Genomic DNA, 18096 nt, shown 5'->3' on the forward strand with positions numbered 1-18096 from the left:
TAGTCCCATTTGTTTATCTCTGTTTCCACTTGGTTGCTCAGTTGCATGTCATCTTTGAAGATACCTTTAGTTTCAATATCATGGAGGGTTTTGCCGACCTTGTCTTCATTGTACGTTATGGACTGTGGTCTGACATTGAGGTCTTTAATCCATTTTGATGAGTTTTGTGCATGGTGTTAGGTCGAGGTCTAAGCCCATCTTTTGCATGTGGTTGACCAGTTGTGCCAGCACCATTTGTTAAAGATGCTTTCCTTGCTCCACTTCACATTTTTTTGCTCCCTTGTCAAAGATTAGATGATCATACATTTGGGGTTGTGTGTAGGGATATTCCACCCTGTTCCATTGGTCTGCGGCTCTGCCTTTGTTCCAGTACCATGCTGTTTTAATTGTTACCGCTTTGTAGTAGAGTTTGAGGTTGGGGCGGGTGATGCCTCTCATCGTCTTTTACCCAAGAATTGCTTTAGCTATTCGTGGGCGTGGATCAACATGGAAAGTATAATGCTAAGTGAAATGAGTCAGAAAGAGAGAGACAGATATAGAAGAATTGCACTCATCTGTGGAATATAAAACAGCAGAATGGGAGACTAACATTCAAGAATAGTAGAAATAAGTACCAGGTTTGCTCCATGTCTTGGAAGCCAGCCTCACATGCTAGGGGAAAAGGCAGTTCAGATAGAGAAGGGAACACCAAGTAAAGTGTGGTTGGAGGACCTGCTCGGGATGGGAGAGGCGTGCTGAAAGCAGGCTATAGATAGAACATGATGGCCACCCAATACCTCCATTGTGAACCACAATACCCAAAAGGAGAGGGAGAACAAAAGGGAATGCCCTACCACAGAGGCCGGGTGGGGTGCGGAGGGATGGGATGGGGAGGTCGGAGGGATGCTGGGGTCATCGGTGGAAAACAGGCACTGGTGGAGGGATGGGTACTTGAGCAGTATATGACTGAAACACAAGCATAAAAATATGTAAACCTGTATCTGTACCCTCACAGTGATCCGTTAATTTAAAAAATAATTTTAAAAAATTTTGTTTTGTTTTGTTTTATTATGGTCCACACCCAACTGTACTCAGAACTTATACCTGGTTCTGAGCTCAGGGATTACTCCTGGCAGTGCTTGGGGGACCCTATGGGATGCCAGGGATCAAACCAAGGTCATCTGATCTCAAGGCAGACACTTATCCACTATACTATCTCACTGGCCCCCCTGAACATTAAGGTTTTGTTCTTCGACTAATATTTAGGAAAATATTAATAGATATCTGATTATTGTATTTTAATGCCCTTATTAGAGTTCTAAATACAAAATGACAGCATATTGTACAGCTTACATATTAATTTATTTATTTTTATTATTTTTTTTAATTTAACAATTTTTAGGTAAGTAAAAAGCAAAATGGATATAAAGGGTGGATTTTAGGGAAAGTAATATTTCTCATATGTATGTTAGCTATAAAAAATAACTATATGGCATACTACTCAATAGTACATTCCAAATTTACTCCATAATAACTCCATTTATCAGCATATTTACTATTTTAAGTTGGAAGATATTCAGGACTTCAAAGGATGATGGGATCAATGAAGAACAAGCAGAAAGAGATAGGAAGTCTGTTAGAAACTGAGAAAGGGAAAAAGGAAAAAGAAGGCAATGTTTAAAAATATGTGTGGAGAGGCCAGCAAGATAGTACATGGGTAGAGCACTTGCCTTGCATGTGACTGACCCAGGTGTGATCTGTAATATCCCGTTTGGTCTCCTCCATATGGTACCTTGAGCACTGCTGGGTATGCCTCACCCCCCCCCAAAAAAAAAGAAAAAATGTGGAAAACACTAAGTTATTCATTGAAATTCCCAGGTAGCATTCTCTCCTTAGTCATGCTAGGTCAGGGCTACTGCCTGCAAACCTCTGTGAGCATAATTCACAGACAATCTACACATCAGTGTTGTCTTTGAAGTCCTTTCTGGAGAAGACCAGAATATACCTCCTTTCGGTCTTACATGTGAAATGAAGATTGATAAAAATGACGACATCATCTTAATTGGCAAATCATTTACAGCCCATGGTGACATTATTATAACATTATTTCAGAGGTGAGATGATAGTCTGTGATCTCAGATATGATCCAAGTTAGTAACAAAGGGTTTGTCATATAGCATTTCTTTCATATAGTTATTAATTAAATACTGTCAAAATTATACTTTACATATACTTTATATACTGTCAACTATAAGAGAATTCATACTCTCAGACTTATAGAGGAATATAAAATGAAAAGAATCCTTAGAGAAAATATTTTGTGATAATTTTCATTTTTCAATCTGAACTGTTTTCTTTTTTAAATTATTGATGTTAGAGTGATGTTCCAATAGATTTACTTGATGTGGATAAAAATTCTGCTGTTGTCAGCTTTAGCAGTTGTGATTCTGAGGTAAGTAAACAAGGAATTTTCCACATGCTTTCATTCCAGTTGCACTGCTTTGAGTGACTCTGTTAATGTTAAAATTGATGTTTCTTCATCAATTTTTCATAAACTTTCCTTTAAATTCTACTGTTTTCTATCCCTGTTCCCACACTACCAAGTTGTGTGTTATACTTGACCCCTTTTTTTTTGTCTCACCTCTTGTCAGTCACTAGTTTTTCTCTCTTCTACCTCTGTGTATGCCTCTTAACTGCATTTTATGTCTTAGCTCCACTCCTCTACCCAGCCTCCAGAAAGATCTCCCTAGAATTCAAACATCTCTCATACTGTTTTTATCAAGATTATTTTTTAATAATTAGTTAATATAGAGGCTAGAGAGAGTGCTCATCAATCCTGGCATATCCACCCCCTATGTGATCCTGTGAGCCTGCCAGGAGAGTGTTTCCTGAGCACAGAGCCAGAGTCAGCCCTGAGTACTGCTGAGTGTGCCCCCACTCCTAACTCCCCCCAAAATTAAAAATTTATAATTTTCAGATTATTGCAAAATTAACCTGTATTGTTCACATCACTGCAAGAGTTTTTTAAATGTGTATTTTTATGACAAACCTGTTATCTAAAACGATGGCTTTAAAATATATATATATATATATAGTGCCATCAAGCACATACCAGAGTAGAAAGGTTGGCATCTGTGGCCTTTCATGTGCTGGTCTCTCTCTTCAGCATATAGCCAGTCTTGTTTCATGCTCTTCATGCTCCCTCCCTATCCCAAACCTACTAGTATCAGTTGGTTTTGATCTTTTACTCTGTATCACTTGCCCATAAAAACTTAATGTGTGACATTTGTTCTTCATAATACAAAAATATATTTTTAAGTAATTGATCTATGTGGTTTTGTTTGTTTGGGGGAGGAGCACATCTGACTATTCTCAGGGCTTACTTCTGGTTCTTTGCTCAGATTATGCCTGGCAGGATTTGGGATGGGGGAGGCAATGGGATCAAATGGTGCCAAGGATTGAACCTGGGTCAGCCGTGTGCAAGGCATGCACCTTACCACTGCACTTTGCTTTGGCCCCAACGTTGTGTTTTATTGAGTTTAAATAAGTTGGAATTTAAACTCTGCAATATGTTTGTTAGATCCTTTATTTTTCTTTGGATACTTAACAAAAATAGGGAGTAGCAGTATATAAAATTTCTTTTTTTTTTTTTTTTTTCTCTTCGTTCCTTTATTTATCACTATTTTTCTTTCCAGTTTTTGGGACATACCTGGGAGTACTCAAGGAATCATTCCTGGCACAGGAGACCCTGTGGGGTGCCAGGAATCATACCCAGGTCAGCTGCGTGCCAGGCAAAGTCCCTACCCTCTGTAATATCTCTCTAGCCCTTCATTTCTTTTTCTTTTTTTTTTTTTTTTTTTTTAAGAAATATTTTATTGAACCACCGTGAAAACAAAAAATATACAAAGCTTTCAGGTTTAAGTCACAGTCAAATACTGATTAAACCACCATCCCTTCACCAGTGCACCCGTTCCACCACCAAGAACCCCGATACACCCCCCTCCCACCCCTCCCCCATCTAAGTAGCTGATGATATTCCCATTATTCTCTCTATATATTGAGTACATTTCATATTTCCATACAGAACTCACTATTGTTGATTGGAAATTTTCCCCAACAATCAGGCCTGCTGAATAAGCATCATCTAATAATTTCTCTTCCTTGATAAAGGTGAAGACTTTGAGTCCGCGCGTTGGGTTTTTAATATTTTAGCTCAGTTCACAGTCAAAATGGATGGCTGCAAGAATCTGCTCTGGTGCCAAAATGGGTTAGGAGACCTCAGGATCACAGTCAGTAGGCGGGAGGCTCTGCTTCTCGTGCCGCGGCTCTTGGTTCATCTCTGGGCGGAAGGCGCGCCGGGAACACCTCCCCTCCCAGGATCACCTACAGGCTACGTCACTAAAGAAAGTATATAAAATTTCTATAAAACATTTCACATTACTTTGCCCATTTTTGCAATTCATGTACCTGGTTATATAACTCAGTCTCAAGAAAGTACTGTACTTGAGTTAATAGCTCCATTTTAATTCAATAAAATCATACTGACTGCCAACAGTATACCAACAGTATACTGACTGCAATTAGCTGTGCTCTCTGGTCGGAATTGAGAGATGAGATGGTTCTTTGAAAAACAATTAGTCAAAGAGGTTCAATACCTAATATTGATGCATTAGTCTTTATAATATAAACCATTAGTTGTTTGTACTATTAGTTAAATTTTTAGAAAAACTTTTAATGTTTAAAAATGTTATTGTAGAGGGCCAGAGACATAGAATAGTGCTAAGTGCTTGCCTTGTACTTGGCCAACCTGTTTCAAGCCTGGGCACCTCATCTGAGCACAGAGCCAGAAGAAACCTCAACACTTCTGGGTATTTCCCAAGGCCCTGTCCCCCACACAAAATTGTTCTTTTAGAGACTAGATGATAACATGAATTGATTATCTAACAGTTTAAGAAATTTACATAATACCTTTTGCCTCAGTCTATTCATATATTAAAATTTACTGCAGAAGGGTTGTTTGAGAAATGAGTAAAAAGTTTCCCTGCTGCCACCGAAATGATAGATACTTGGCAATTTTTAAGCATTATTTATAATAAATAATACTGGTTTTATCGTTTAAAACATGGGTTAATTCTTTTTCTCAACTTTGAATCCTTCCCAGTCAAGTGACAACTTTCTTCTTGCTACTTATCGATGCCAGGCAAATACCACAAGGCTGGAACTCAAGGTAAAAATATTTGATATTATCTGTTTTTCATTTGGTATTATCTTGCAGTTTGGGATTCTGCTTTATTTATATATTTATTTATTTTATAAATTACATCCTGAAATTATTTATTTTGTAGTAATGACTTTTAAATTACGTACTAGGTTTTAACTCAGTCACTCTCTGTTCTTAAAACTCAACTAGTAACCTGTAAATTCTTAGTCTTAAACTTTTTTTTTTTTTTGCTTCTTGGGTCACACCCAGCGATGCACAGTGGTTACTCCTGGCTTTTCACTCAGAAGTTACTCCTGGTGGTGCTCGGGGGACCAAAAGGGGTGCTGGGAATTGAACCTGGGTCAGCCACGTGCAAGGCAAACGCCCTACTCGCTGTGCTATAACTCCAGTCTCAATTCTCAGTCTTAAATTTATGACTGGATTTTATTTTCTACTTTTTTAATATAGAAAGTTTTAAACATACATTAAAAATACTTTAGCAATGATCAATTAATAACCATATTATTTATATTTTTACTTATACCCCAAATTATTTTGAAGCCATACAAGATAATTTAAAATTTTATTTGTACATATTTCCATGCATATATCTAAAGATGAGAAAACAATTTTTAACTACAATATTATTATCTCTCCTAGAATATTTTATGATTATTTTATATAATAAGGTATATGTACATAATATTAATAAGGGCTGGAGCGATAGCACAGCAGGTAGGGTGTTTGCCTTGCACGCGGCTGGCCCAGGTTTGATTCCTCCACCCCTCTTGGAGAGCCTGGCAAGCTACCAAGAGTATCTTGCCTGGCAAGCTACCTGTGGTGTATTCGATATGCCAAAAACACTAACAACAAGTCTCACAATGGAGACATTGCTGGTGCCTGCTTGAGCAAATCGATGAGCAACAGGATGACAGTGACAGACAGACAGTGACAATAAGGTACTTAATGCTCAAATTTCATGGGGTTGCTGTTGTTTTGTTTTGTGTTTTTGTATTTTGGGCATGCCCAGCATTGCTCAGAGGCTACTCCAGGTTCTGTATTCTGGGACCATGTGGTACTGGCAGGAGAACCATAATTCATTTTTTTTTAACAGTTTGTTGTATGCAGCCTGGTCCAAATAAGAAAATTTTGATACTGAAGTATCTGAGCACTTGCCATATGTCTTTGTTTTTGAGGAAGTCTTCCAAGCAGTGCTCAGGAGGCTGTAGGGAGGAAGCAGCCCACCAATGTCCTCAGCCAGCGAGAGAGAATCCCCATTGGTCAATGCAAGAGAATGTAATGTTGCATGGGCCCTGCATTGCTTGGGATACTCAGGCCATCCCAGTGGTGCTGTGTTTGATGCTTGGGGGACCCTGTGTTGCTGGGAATTGAACCTGGGTCAGGCGCATGCTATGCATCCTAACCTCTGCACTGTTTCCCAGCCCCTGACATATCCTTTTGACTACAATTTTTTCTCATCACATTCCAGTAATATCATTTACTACCACCTTTATTTTTTTAATTGAATCATTGTGAATTACAAAGTGACAAAGCTATTTGTGATTGAGTTTCAGGTGAACATTGTTCCAACAACACTAATCAGCCTCACTAGAGTCCACAACCCTTCACCCGTGGCCCCAGTTTCTCTCTCAGCCTGCCTCTGTGGTAGGCACTTTTTCCCTCCTTCATTGTCCTAGTGTTCCCTTCCCTAATTTATTTGTCTCACCCTGACCCAGTGCCTAGCTTACTACTCGAGACTAGTTCTCTTTTCATTTCTGTTGCAATTGGGCATTTGATATTCTCCTCTGAGGTTTCTATATATCTCACATATGAGAGAGATCATTCTGTGTCTGTTCCCTCTCCCTCTGGCTGATTTCACTCAACACGATACTCTCTAGATCCATCCAGATTGCAGCAAATTGCATAACTTTATCTTTGTTTAAGGGTGCATAGTATTCCACTGGATATTTGGGGTTTTTTGGGTTTTTTTATTTGTTTTGGTTTTGGGGTCACACCCAATGATGATCAGGGATTACTCCTGGTTTTGCACTCAAGAATAGCTTCTGACGGTGCTGGGGGACCACATGGGATGCTGGGGATCAAACCCAGTTCAGCTGTGTGCACGGTAAGTGCCCTCCCTGCTGTAGCATTGCTTGGGCCCTCTGTTTTATATTGGTATCCAGTCATCTGTTTGTGGCCATTTGGGATGTTTCCATAATTTGGCTATTATATATAGTGCTGCAGTGAATATGGGAGTGCAGATATGTTTTCCAATTTTTGCTTTTGGGCCCTTGCGGTATAGTCCTAGCAGTGGACTTGGTGGGTCATATGGACACTCAATTTCTTGTTTTTTTGAGGAATATCCATATTGTCTTCTAAAAACCTGGAGTATTCCCATCGACAGTTAATGAGTGTCTCTTTTTCCCCCACATCCTTGTCAACACTGGTGGTTGTTACTTTTGATGAGTGCCAGTCTCTGTGGTGTGAGGTTGTTACCACAACAATACATTTTCCTACACTGGTGGCTTTTTGAGAATTGTATGAAAGATTTGCATACAAAATTTGGTAAATGGAAAGTTAGAATTTATTATACAGATAAAGGTGGAAGGGTTCGGATCCCTCCCCAGATGTTCAGACTTCTCTTTTCCCTGTGGATGATAACCAGGTCCTGTCCATGATGCTGCCCATTCCATGAATGACAGCACCCCACAGTGGATGAGCCACTGCACACACTGCCGCCATGGCTCAATGTCCGACGGCATTGGGACTCGGCCCAGCTGGGGCAGGTGGCGATGCTGCGGCCGCCGCCGTGGTTTCTCCATGCTCTGCCAATCCCATTCTGTCCGAATCTTGCAAACCAACCAGCGATGTCCATCAGGAATCACAAGTAGAGTTCCATGCCTGGTGTGCTGAGCCACGCATTGTCTAAGGCGAGATGGTGAGCCAGGTTTGTGAGAGTGCAAGGTGTTCAGGCAGTGTCGGCACCATCTTGCCTCCAATCAAATATGGTGTGGTAATTATGGAAAATGAGTAGGGAGTGTCTTATCATGTTTTGCGCTGTGCAGTTTAGGAATATGTTCACTCTTATGTGAAGCTTGGCCCAAACATGTGGAAAGCAGCCTGGAGTGTGGCAGTTGGGTTGTGGAGGTCGGCTGCCAGGGCTGGGTCCCTTGGGGCAGGTAGGGCTCTGACCTGTTCTCCTCTGGGGTGCCCTGAGTGAAAACAGCCTGGTGCAAATTCCAGTGGCATGTTTATGGGGGCCTCATTTTATGCTCCCTTCCAGGAGAAGCAGCAGTGAGTTCTGGACAGTGGCCAATAAGATTATCTGGTGCCGGCAGGAGGCGGCTTCTGGGTGTGACACCTGGGCCACCAGAGACTGGGGGCAGCAGGCAGAGGGTCTCTGCTCCCAGATCCCGTTGAACCCAGAGTTTAGGGTCATAAGTTCCGCATTACCTGGGTTCCGTGGGACTTCATTCATGCGTGAGGCTCGACCCAAGCATGTGGAAAGTGGCTTGGAGTGTGTCAGCAGTTGGGTTGTGGAGGTCGGCTGCCAGGGCTGGGTGCTAATATATATGTATATATTTTTTGATGATGATTGGTTGCCTTCTACTTTACACCCCATCAAATGTGGTGTGCTACTCTTGGTATATCAGTGACATGAAGTATAAGATGTAGCTCCCAGGAATTCTAAAAATTTAAATAGGGTGCTAGGGCTGGAGTTCAATTTTAACTGGATGGTAATTTGGGGGTCCGGAGCCATCTCTGAAGCATGTTGCTCTCTGCTGAGATTCGAGTCTCTGGATTGTGGCCATTAATGAGCTTAGGTAGCACCCAGAGACAGTTTGTGGGTGGACTGCCAGACAGCCAGAAGCACAGTGAGATGAGGGAGAGGGGGTCCATTTCCGACTCCATGTGAGCCTGGAGGTTTCGGTCACAAAACCTGAATACCTGGGTTTTTCAGCAGATTCACTCTCATGCATAGGGGGCTCATCCAGAGCCTGTGAAGATCGGCCATGATTATGGCAGTGATTGGGTTTGAAGATCTACCATGATTATGGCAGTAATTGGGTTCTGGAACCCCTCTGAGTTTCCCCAGATGAAGTCAGCCTGGTACAGAGTGAGGCAGCATCTCTGCAGGGTATCACTGTATCACTGTCATCCCATTGATCATCGATTTGCTCGAGTGGGCCCAGTAATGTCGCCGTTCATCCGAGCCCCGAGATTTTAGCAGCCCCTCTTTACTCGTCCTTCCCAACGGTGCTGCATTAGAGGCTCTTTCAGGGTCAGGGGAATGAGACCCATCATTGTTACTGTTTTTGGCATATGAATGCGCCACCATGACCTTGCCACGCTCTCTCGTGCAGGCAGGAAACTCTTAGTAGCTTGCCAGGTTCTCCGAGAAGGAGGACTAGGTTATAAGATGTCATGCAGCCGCAAATGCTGGAAAATGGGGGATCTGGGTGGAAGAGGCCCAGTCCCCATCCGAGCAGGCTTGGAGATCTCAGCCACAGGTCCTGCACACCTGGGTTCCTCTGCCGATTCCTTCATGCATGAGGCTCATCCAAGAGTGTGGAGAGTGGTCTTGAGCATGGCTGTGGCTGGGTTCCGGAGGTCTTCGACTGCCGGGGCTCTGCCTGGGACGGGGAAGGAAACTCAACCTGCCGTCCTCCTAAGGGTCCCAGTGAAGACAGCCAGGCATGGGAGCAAGAGACTCTGTAGCATCTCTGCAAGGTATCACCTATTTTTAAGGGATAGTTAAATGAACTTGTCTTGATAGACAATGAAATATAAAGACTGCCAATAAGTTGTTATACAAATTTAGGAAATAAATTTTCCCACTAAGGAAAGTAAGCCAAGGGTATGCATAAGCAATGTGTAGAAGAGGGAATCAAGATACCTAACATTCCAAAAAATGTGCAGTTATTAGGGATATTAAAATAACAGAAAGTGAGGCCTGAGGATGACTCTGGTAGAGTTCCTGCGTTGCAGGCATGATGGAAGGAAGGGATGGAGAAAAGTAAACTTCCAATTAAAGCTAATAGAAATAAGAATTGTTTTGACTTATTTGGAAAATAGGCAGGCAATAGTCTGATTTGTGGCAATCTATTTCATAGATGTAATCATATTATCAACAAGTATTAATTGTTGCAGTTGTTTTTGAAGGCAAAAGTAGAACCAAAATGTGTACTCAATAATCGAATGATGGAATTATTAGCAATTTTTCTACCCCACAAAATACTATATAGCTGCACTAAAAAGTAAGTTTATCTTGGGGCCAGTGAGATAATACAGCAGGTAAAGCACTTGCTTAGCATGTGGCCAACCAGGGTTCAATCTCTAGCACCCCATATGGTTCCCTGAGCTCCGCCAGGAGTGATCCTTAAAGTGAAGAGCCTGTTGTAAACCCTGAGTACTTCCAGGTGTAGCCCAAAAGCAAAAAGTTTATTTATTCCGTTAACTGAGAGCAAATTTCATGAAAAACACAGTGCAAATAAAATCTCTATATACAGAGAGTCTCTTGCCCCTGCGCCTGGCTGTCTTCCCCGGGGCCCCTCGGGGGAGAGGGGTGGGCTTCAGTTTCCCTCCCTCCCCTGAGCAGAGCTCCTGCGGCTGAAGACCTCTGGAGCCTAGCCACAGCCATGCTCAAGGCCCCTCTCCAGCCGTTCGGATGTGCCTCACACATGAAGGAACCGGGAGAGGAACCCAGGTGTGTGGGACCCGGGGCTGAGACCTCCAAGTCTGCTCGGATCAGGACTGGGCCTCTTCCACTCAGATTCACACCCAGGGACTGCCCCCAGCGCCGTGTAATCCCACCATTGGTCAACATCCAGAGACTATAAAACCAAGCTCCCGACATCTTATAGCCTAGTTCTCCCTTTGGGAGAACTTGGCAAGCTACTGAGAGTTTCCTGCCCACATGGGAGAGCCTGGCAAACTCCCCATGGCGTATCTTGATTCCCTCTTCTACACATTGCTATGCATACCCTTGGCTTACTTTCCTTAGTGGGAAAATTTATTTTTAAGTTCCTTCCAGAATGAGAGCACAGAGGGTAGGGCATGCGGCCAACCCAGGTTCGGCTCCTCCATCCCTCTCAGAGAGACCAGCAAGCTACAGAGAGTATCCCACCCGCAGGGCAGAGCTTGGCAAGCTACCCGTGGTGTATTCAGTATGCCAAAAACAGTAACAAGTCTCACAATGGCGACGTTACTGGTGCCCGCTCGAGCAAATTGATGAACAATGAGACGACAGTGCTATGACAATGCTACAGTGCTAAGTTCCTTCCACCCCACCCCTCCCTCTTCATGAGCAGGACTTGCACATTTCTATTTGTGCTTGCTAGAAGCTGCACCTCAGATTGTGGAGCTTTGTGTACTGGACTGCAGTGCTTGGCTGAGTGCAGAAACTGAGGCTTGCCCTTCTGTGTTAATCTTGCACATATGCTTGCATGCTTAGTTGAGATATACAAGTTGTGGTCGTGGTGCTCAGCAGTACACACTGAGTGTTCCACTTATGCCTTTCAGGGCTTATTCTTCCAGATTGTGGCACTTTCACAGCTTTTTAGTTGTGGTGCTCACCACAGTCACTTTGTGCTCACACAAGTGCTTGCCTTGCTTGGGATCATATTTCCTTTTGTTGTGTTTACATTCACTTCTACAGTTAGCAGAACTGCCAGCATCACACTGCACATGTGTGTGGGACACAAGGGATTTAAATTCAGAGCGTTCTGACATTTGCACTAATCCTCCATGCCAGCAGTGAATTCTTCCAGATGGACAGTTGTGCGCTTAACTGACAAATCTTTGAAGTCTTTTATTCTAGGGATAATAAGTAGTCATTTGGTAGTATGTCTTTGTTTCCATCAGAATATTTTAAGAAAGATTATGGTACAATACTTGATTTATCTTGATAAATGTTTTAAAAATAACTTTATGTTAGATTATTCTTCTTTTCTCTTTTGTGTTGTTAGATTCGCTCTATTGAAGGCCAATATGGCACACTGCAAGCTTATGTGACTCCAAGAATTCAACCCAAAACGTGTCAGGTCCGCCAGTATCTTATCAAACCACTTTCTCTCCATCAAAGAACTCACTATATTGATCATGACAGGTAGGGAAAAAAATTGGGGTAACTTATTCTTTAGGATATAACATAATTTAAATACATTATATAAATACTGATAGTTATTTGTTTATCTATTTAAATGCTGTGGATCAATAGTTCTAATAAGTAGATTATCAACTTTTATAGGCTAGTTTGAGTTCTCATAAATCACTATGCTGTTAGTAATGTAATAGCTCTTGCTGTACTCTGAGCAAATACTCTGGCATTTAAATTGTGAACAGGATCTTAGTATTAGCTTCAGGCATTGTATTACCTTTCAGGGAAAGCCAGTGAATGATTGGTGTATGCTGCCCCTGATATCTGACTTCAGCACCCTGTTGTAGATTTTGTTGTTTTTTTTTTTTCTGGAGATGTGAGACCATGGGCTGAAATGGAAGAAGGGAAAGAATTACACAATTATTGAATTGTTGTACCATGCATTATGCTAGGTGCTTTGGCACAACCACATACAGCAAGACAGTGAGAAATGTCTCTCTTTTACAAATAAGAAATGGAGACTTGGAAAAGCAGGTAATTTTGTGAAAGAAGAAAAAGAGCAGTGATTTCTGACCAAACAAAATCCATGTGTTTTACTATTAAATACAGAGAATTTGGAGTAGAGGTATTGAAATTTTTTCTCAAAATATTTCTCAAAAAATATTAAAGAGACTGATTCTTTTGGTGGTGTCTGAGCTTAAAAGTTAAGGTTGTTGTTCAAGGTAGCATCATGGAGTGCTGGAAGGAACAGACTGGGAGTGACGAGATTTGTGTTACAATCTCATAGCTGTTCCGTGTGACTTTGTGGATCAGTGTAATTTCTTGGGCTCCAGTTTTCCCATCTGTAACTGAGAGTTGGTCTGGATGATCTCAGAAGTCATTCTAGCTCTTATAGTTTTTTATTATATACCTCTTAGAGTTCCTCCCAACTCTTTTAAGTCCATAAACTGTATTTTCCACTTTATGATTATCTGTTTACTTTAAATGTATTTGATTTACATGCATGTGTGTGTTAGAGGGAGAGATGGAAGGAAGGGGTGAGAGAAAGAGAGAAGACAGACTCTGAAACAGAATTATCACATATACTTGCAAGACAGAAGTACTTACGTTCCTTAACTTGCCCAATAGTCACAGTAAATGCTTGAGCAGGGTTTTAATCTAAGTCTGTTTTACTTTTAAAAGCCCATTTTTTGCTGTTATTATTGTTGCTTCTGGCTACACATGATGATACTCAAGGCTTAATTCTGTCTCTGAGTTTAGGAATCACTCCTGGTGGTGTTTGGGGCACCATGTGTGGTGCCAGGGATCAAAATATTGGTCAGTTGGGTGTGAGACAAGAGCCTTACCTGCTGTACTCTCCCTCTGGTCCCAGTAGCTCCAACTTCTGCCTTCACATTTTGCTGATTGTTTTCCTAAGTAGATTCTTGTTAGACTCTTGTATAAATATGTTTTGTAATTTATATAGTAGAAATATTAGATGAATTTAAAAGTAGACCAAATTTTATTTGCAGAGCATGTTATAATGAAATAAGCTATATTTTGTCACGTGAAAACACAATAAAAACATGTTTTTAATTCTCATTTATGTAATTGAAATACTCAGTTATTATATAAAACCATTTAAAAAAATCTTGAATGGATATGGTTGTACTTGCGTAGCCACTACTGCAAAGCACTATTTGGTGATGTTTTTGCACATATGTTGTATAGTCATTGCAACATAAAAATGTGTCCCTCTCATTAAATCACAGACCCATGAATACACTGACTTTGACAGGCCAGTTCAGTTTTGCTGAAATTCACTCTTGGGTGGTATTTTGCCTGCCTGAAGTTCCTGAAAAACCCCCAGCAGGGGAATGTGTTACATTTTATTTTCAGAACACCTTTCTGGATACACAACTGGAAAGTACTTACAGGTAAATAAATGTTTTTACTGATTCATTTAAGTGGAGCTTTAAAGGCTCATTTAGGAAGCATGTAATCTGTAAATAATGTAATAGAAAACATAATGTTCGAGTGAATATACTGAAAAGTTAAGAGAATTAATGACTTCAGAGAAAATAAATAGAAGTGAATGTGAAAGATCAATAGTTATTGCCAGTAGTAACGAGTTAGGAAGTAGACTGTTTTGTTTTATTTTTGTTATTAGATCCACACCTGGCAGTTCTTGGGACTTACTCCTGATTCTGCTCAGGAATCACTCCTGACAGGGCTCAGAGACTCTATGGGGTACCACGGATCAAACCCAGGTCAGACACATGAAAGGAAATAGCCCCACTACTGTACTATCTCTCTGGCGTCAGAGGAAATCTGTTTTTAAAGATATATTCAGAAGAGGAATTACAATATCACTTTCTAAGATCCTCAGGAATATTCCTTAAAACAGGTATGTTGTAGGCCGGAAAAATAGTACAGTAGGTAAGGTGTTTGCCTTTGATTTAGCCAACCTAGGTTTGATTCCTGATTCCACAAAAGATCTCTCTGAGCCCCACCAGGAATGATCCCTGAGCATATCTGGGGTGTCCCAACTCCTTCCTCACCTTCCCCTCCCAAAAAAAAGATGGGAGAAAGAAGAAATATATATTTTATTGACTTGAGCGATTAAAGTGACTGATATCTTCTGGTCATCATCAATATGAAAACATTATAAAATGACACTCAAAATTGTCAAGCCTGTTGATTGCTTTCATTTGTTTGATCATTTGCTTTTGTTTTTGTTTTGCGTGGGAGAAGTAAATGTTTATCCTTTTCCTTAAATAAACTTCTGGTGTCCTAGCTGAGACTCAGTTGTGTTAGGTTATAGAAACAGCAATGAAATTGTCTCAGATTGAAATCTTTTGGGACTAATAGTTCCCCAGAATTTAATTGGCTTTAGCATCAATTCTTTTGAGGTATTTCATTGTTACCTTTCAGGGAATCTTAGCTGTGTCTGCAGTTGTAATAGTGACGAGAATATTAGGCTTTAATCATGGCAGGCAAATTGACAGGTTCCTGCATAACTATACATTTTTTATAACAGCATATCTTGTTCTTTGCTATTCCATATTCTTATTACATCTATTATTGTTATTATAATTATTATCGTTCTGTTTTGTTGGCCACATCTAGCATTGCTCAGGACTTGCTCCTGGCTCTACACTCGGGTCACTGCTGGCAGACTTGGGGGGACCATATGGGGTGGCAGGATGACAGGGATTGAACTTAGGGTTACCTTGTGCAAGGCAAGTGCCCTACTTGCTGTGATATTAATCTGGCCCCCTCCTTACATATTCTTTCCTTGACAATCAGGATTCTACTTAGAGTCCCAATTAGGTATCTGCTTTTTTGGGATGGTTACAGGGACTACAACTTGTGGTGCTTATGAGCTACTCAGCAGTGCTAGGGAGACCATGTAGTACCAGGGATGGAACTTAGGCTTCAGCATGCAAAGCGCTCCACCCCTTTGAGCTGTTTCCCTGGCTGAACAGCTACATTTTTTTTTTTTTTATTGAATCACCATGTGGAAAGTTACAAAGCTTTCAGGCTTAAGTCTCAGTTATACAATACAATGCTCGAACACACATCCCTTTACCAGTGCACATATTCCACCACCAAGAATCACAGTATACCTCCCCCCACCCCCACCCCCACCCCCGCCTGTGTAGCTGATAAATTTCACTTTACTTTCTCTTTACTTTGATTACATTCAATATTTCAACAAAAAACTCACTATTATAGTTTGGAGTCCCCCCACCTCCAAAGTCAGACCTGCTGAAAAGGAAGCATTTGATAATTTGTTTTCCATTGTAAACAGCTACATTTTTAAGCCTGCCTTGAGACTCTGTTCCTCTAACATCTTATTCTTATTCTTGGAATTTTTGTTTTGTTTTTGGTTTAGGGATCATGCTCTGCTGTGCTCAGGACTTACTCTTGGCAGTGCTTAAGGGACTATACTCTTGGTGGTATACTCAGGGAACATACTCCTGGCAGTGCTCAGGGGACTATATGTGAAATCTTCTGAAATCCAGAAATGGTGTTTTGAGGCCAGTTCCAGTGAGACTGTTACTGAGAAGGTGAAAGAGAAGAGGAGGGGTGCCCTCCACAAAACAGAAGATTCCAGAGCTGAGGAGATGGCACAGGAAGCAGAACACGTACTCTGCATGTGCGATGACCAGGTTCCACCCCTCCCACTGCAGGGTTTCTAGAGCACATCCAGAGGTGATTCCAGAGCACTAAGTCAGGAGTAGTCCCTGAGCACCATCAGCTGTGACTCAGAAGACAAAAAAAAAAAAAGAATCCTGTGACCATAAGAAAGAGCATTGAAAGCCAGGAGTAGACAAAGAACAAAAGATATTCTTAGGTTTTATTTTTTTATCTTTCCTTTTATGGAGGAAGCAAGTATCTGTGCTATAATATATGTGCTTATACCTAAGAAACACATAGAAGAAATATAGCAATTCTTGGCTTGCTATTCAAGCCTGTATTCATCCTTGCACAAGTATCTCATTTGCTTCTCTTTATGTTTCTTTGCTTGCCTGTTTCTACTCTGGAGAAGCCTGTGTTCTCTATTGAACATCCCCCCCTCCCTCCTCCTCCCACCTCCATACCTTCCTTTATAAATAAGTTTCAGTAAAAACCATCTCACTTCACCAAAAAAAAAAAAAATAGAGACAGAGCAGTTTTTAAAGACATGTTATAAGAAGGGGTTTAGGGGCTGAAGCAATAGTATGGTGGTGGGACATTTGCCTTGCACACAGTTTGGATCCCCAGCACCACATACGGTGCCCTGAGCACACTGGAAGTGAGCCCTGAATGCAGAACCAGGAGGAAACCCGGAGCACAGCGCCAGGAGTGAGCCCTGAGCATTGCTGGATATAGCCCAAAAAACAAAAACAAGAAGGTATTAACAACCTTATCAGTGAAACTGAAGAAAAAAGTTGTTCTGAATGAAGGATTTATACACTGTTATGCTTTTTTAGGGGAACATATCTCAAGTTTTATAATTATATTCTGAAATTAATATAATTGGAAAGGGTTACATGTTTAATACTTTCTTTTAATGAGATGCATATAAAGATATCAAATCAGATAAAATTTAATCATGAGATACTAGTTCTGGAATATATCTTTACTAGATATATTGATTTCATAGAAAAGGAGAAGGAGTTTTTAAATCTGACAACATTTCTACTATATCCATCCTGAAAGATGTGCTTTCAAAAGAAGCTACAAAAAGGAAAATTAACCTCAACATATCATACGGTAAAAGGAAAATCAATTTCTGCTTTTGTTTTTTCATAATTGATACAATAAGAATGTTTTATAGTGATTTATCTAATTGTGTCTGACTCAACCCCTAGAAATAAATGAAGTCTCAGTCAAACATACTTTAAGGTTAATTCACCCAAAGCTGGAGTACCAGTTGCTTTTGGCTAAAAAGGTGCAGTTAATTGATGCTTTAAAAGTAAGTATATGTGTCATGGACTCATGATCTCATAATTTTATTTTGATGATATTTCTAAAAATGTAAAGACTTTAACATTATACTCTATTGAATTTTGAACTTTGAGGTACTTTTATTTTAATTTTAAATAGGAATTGCAAGTTCATGAGGGAAATACAAACTTTTTGATACCAGAATATCGCTGTATTTTGGAAGAGGCAGATCACCTACAGGAAGAATACAGAAAGCAGCCTGCTCATCTTGAAAGACTGTATGGTTAGTGGACTGTACTAAAATACTAAAGTAGTTTCAGGAGATCTTTCAACCCAGGAGTAAGTCAAATTCTAAGAATGGTCTGCACATTTGGTGAAATATTTCAATGAAAATAAAGTTGTT

At 40.7% G+C, this 18096-nt stretch overlaps 1 protein-coding gene across 2 annotated transcripts in view; it reads left to right on the forward strand.

Annotated features, from left to right (window-relative positions):
• BBS7 (Bardet-Biedl syndrome 7) overlaps positions 1–18096 on the forward strand; it is a 51231-nt gene that overhangs the window by 28090 nt on the left and 5045 nt on the right. For both annotated transcript variants that reach the window (XM_055144267.1, XM_004606221.2), the window contains exons 12-18: positions 2357–2431; positions 5141–5206; positions 12148–12287; positions 14030–14194; positions 17410–17519; positions 17618–17721; positions 17853–17976. In XM_055144267.1, the coding sequence (XP_055000242.1) occupies positions 2357–2431; positions 5141–5206; positions 12148–12287; positions 14030–14194; positions 17410–17519; positions 17618–17721; positions 17853–17976 (784 nt within the window). The remainder of the gene's footprint in view (positions 1–2356; positions 2432–5140; positions 5207–12147; positions 12288–14029; positions 14195–17409; positions 17520–17617; positions 17722–17852; positions 17977–18096) is intronic.

Source organism: Sorex araneus, chromosome 7 (assembly GCF_027595985.1).
Source record: "Sorex araneus isolate mSorAra2 chromosome 7, mSorAra2.pri, whole genome shotgun sequence".
Classification (NCBI taxonomy): Eukaryota; Metazoa; Chordata; class Mammalia; order Eulipotyphla; family Soricidae; genus Sorex; species Sorex araneus.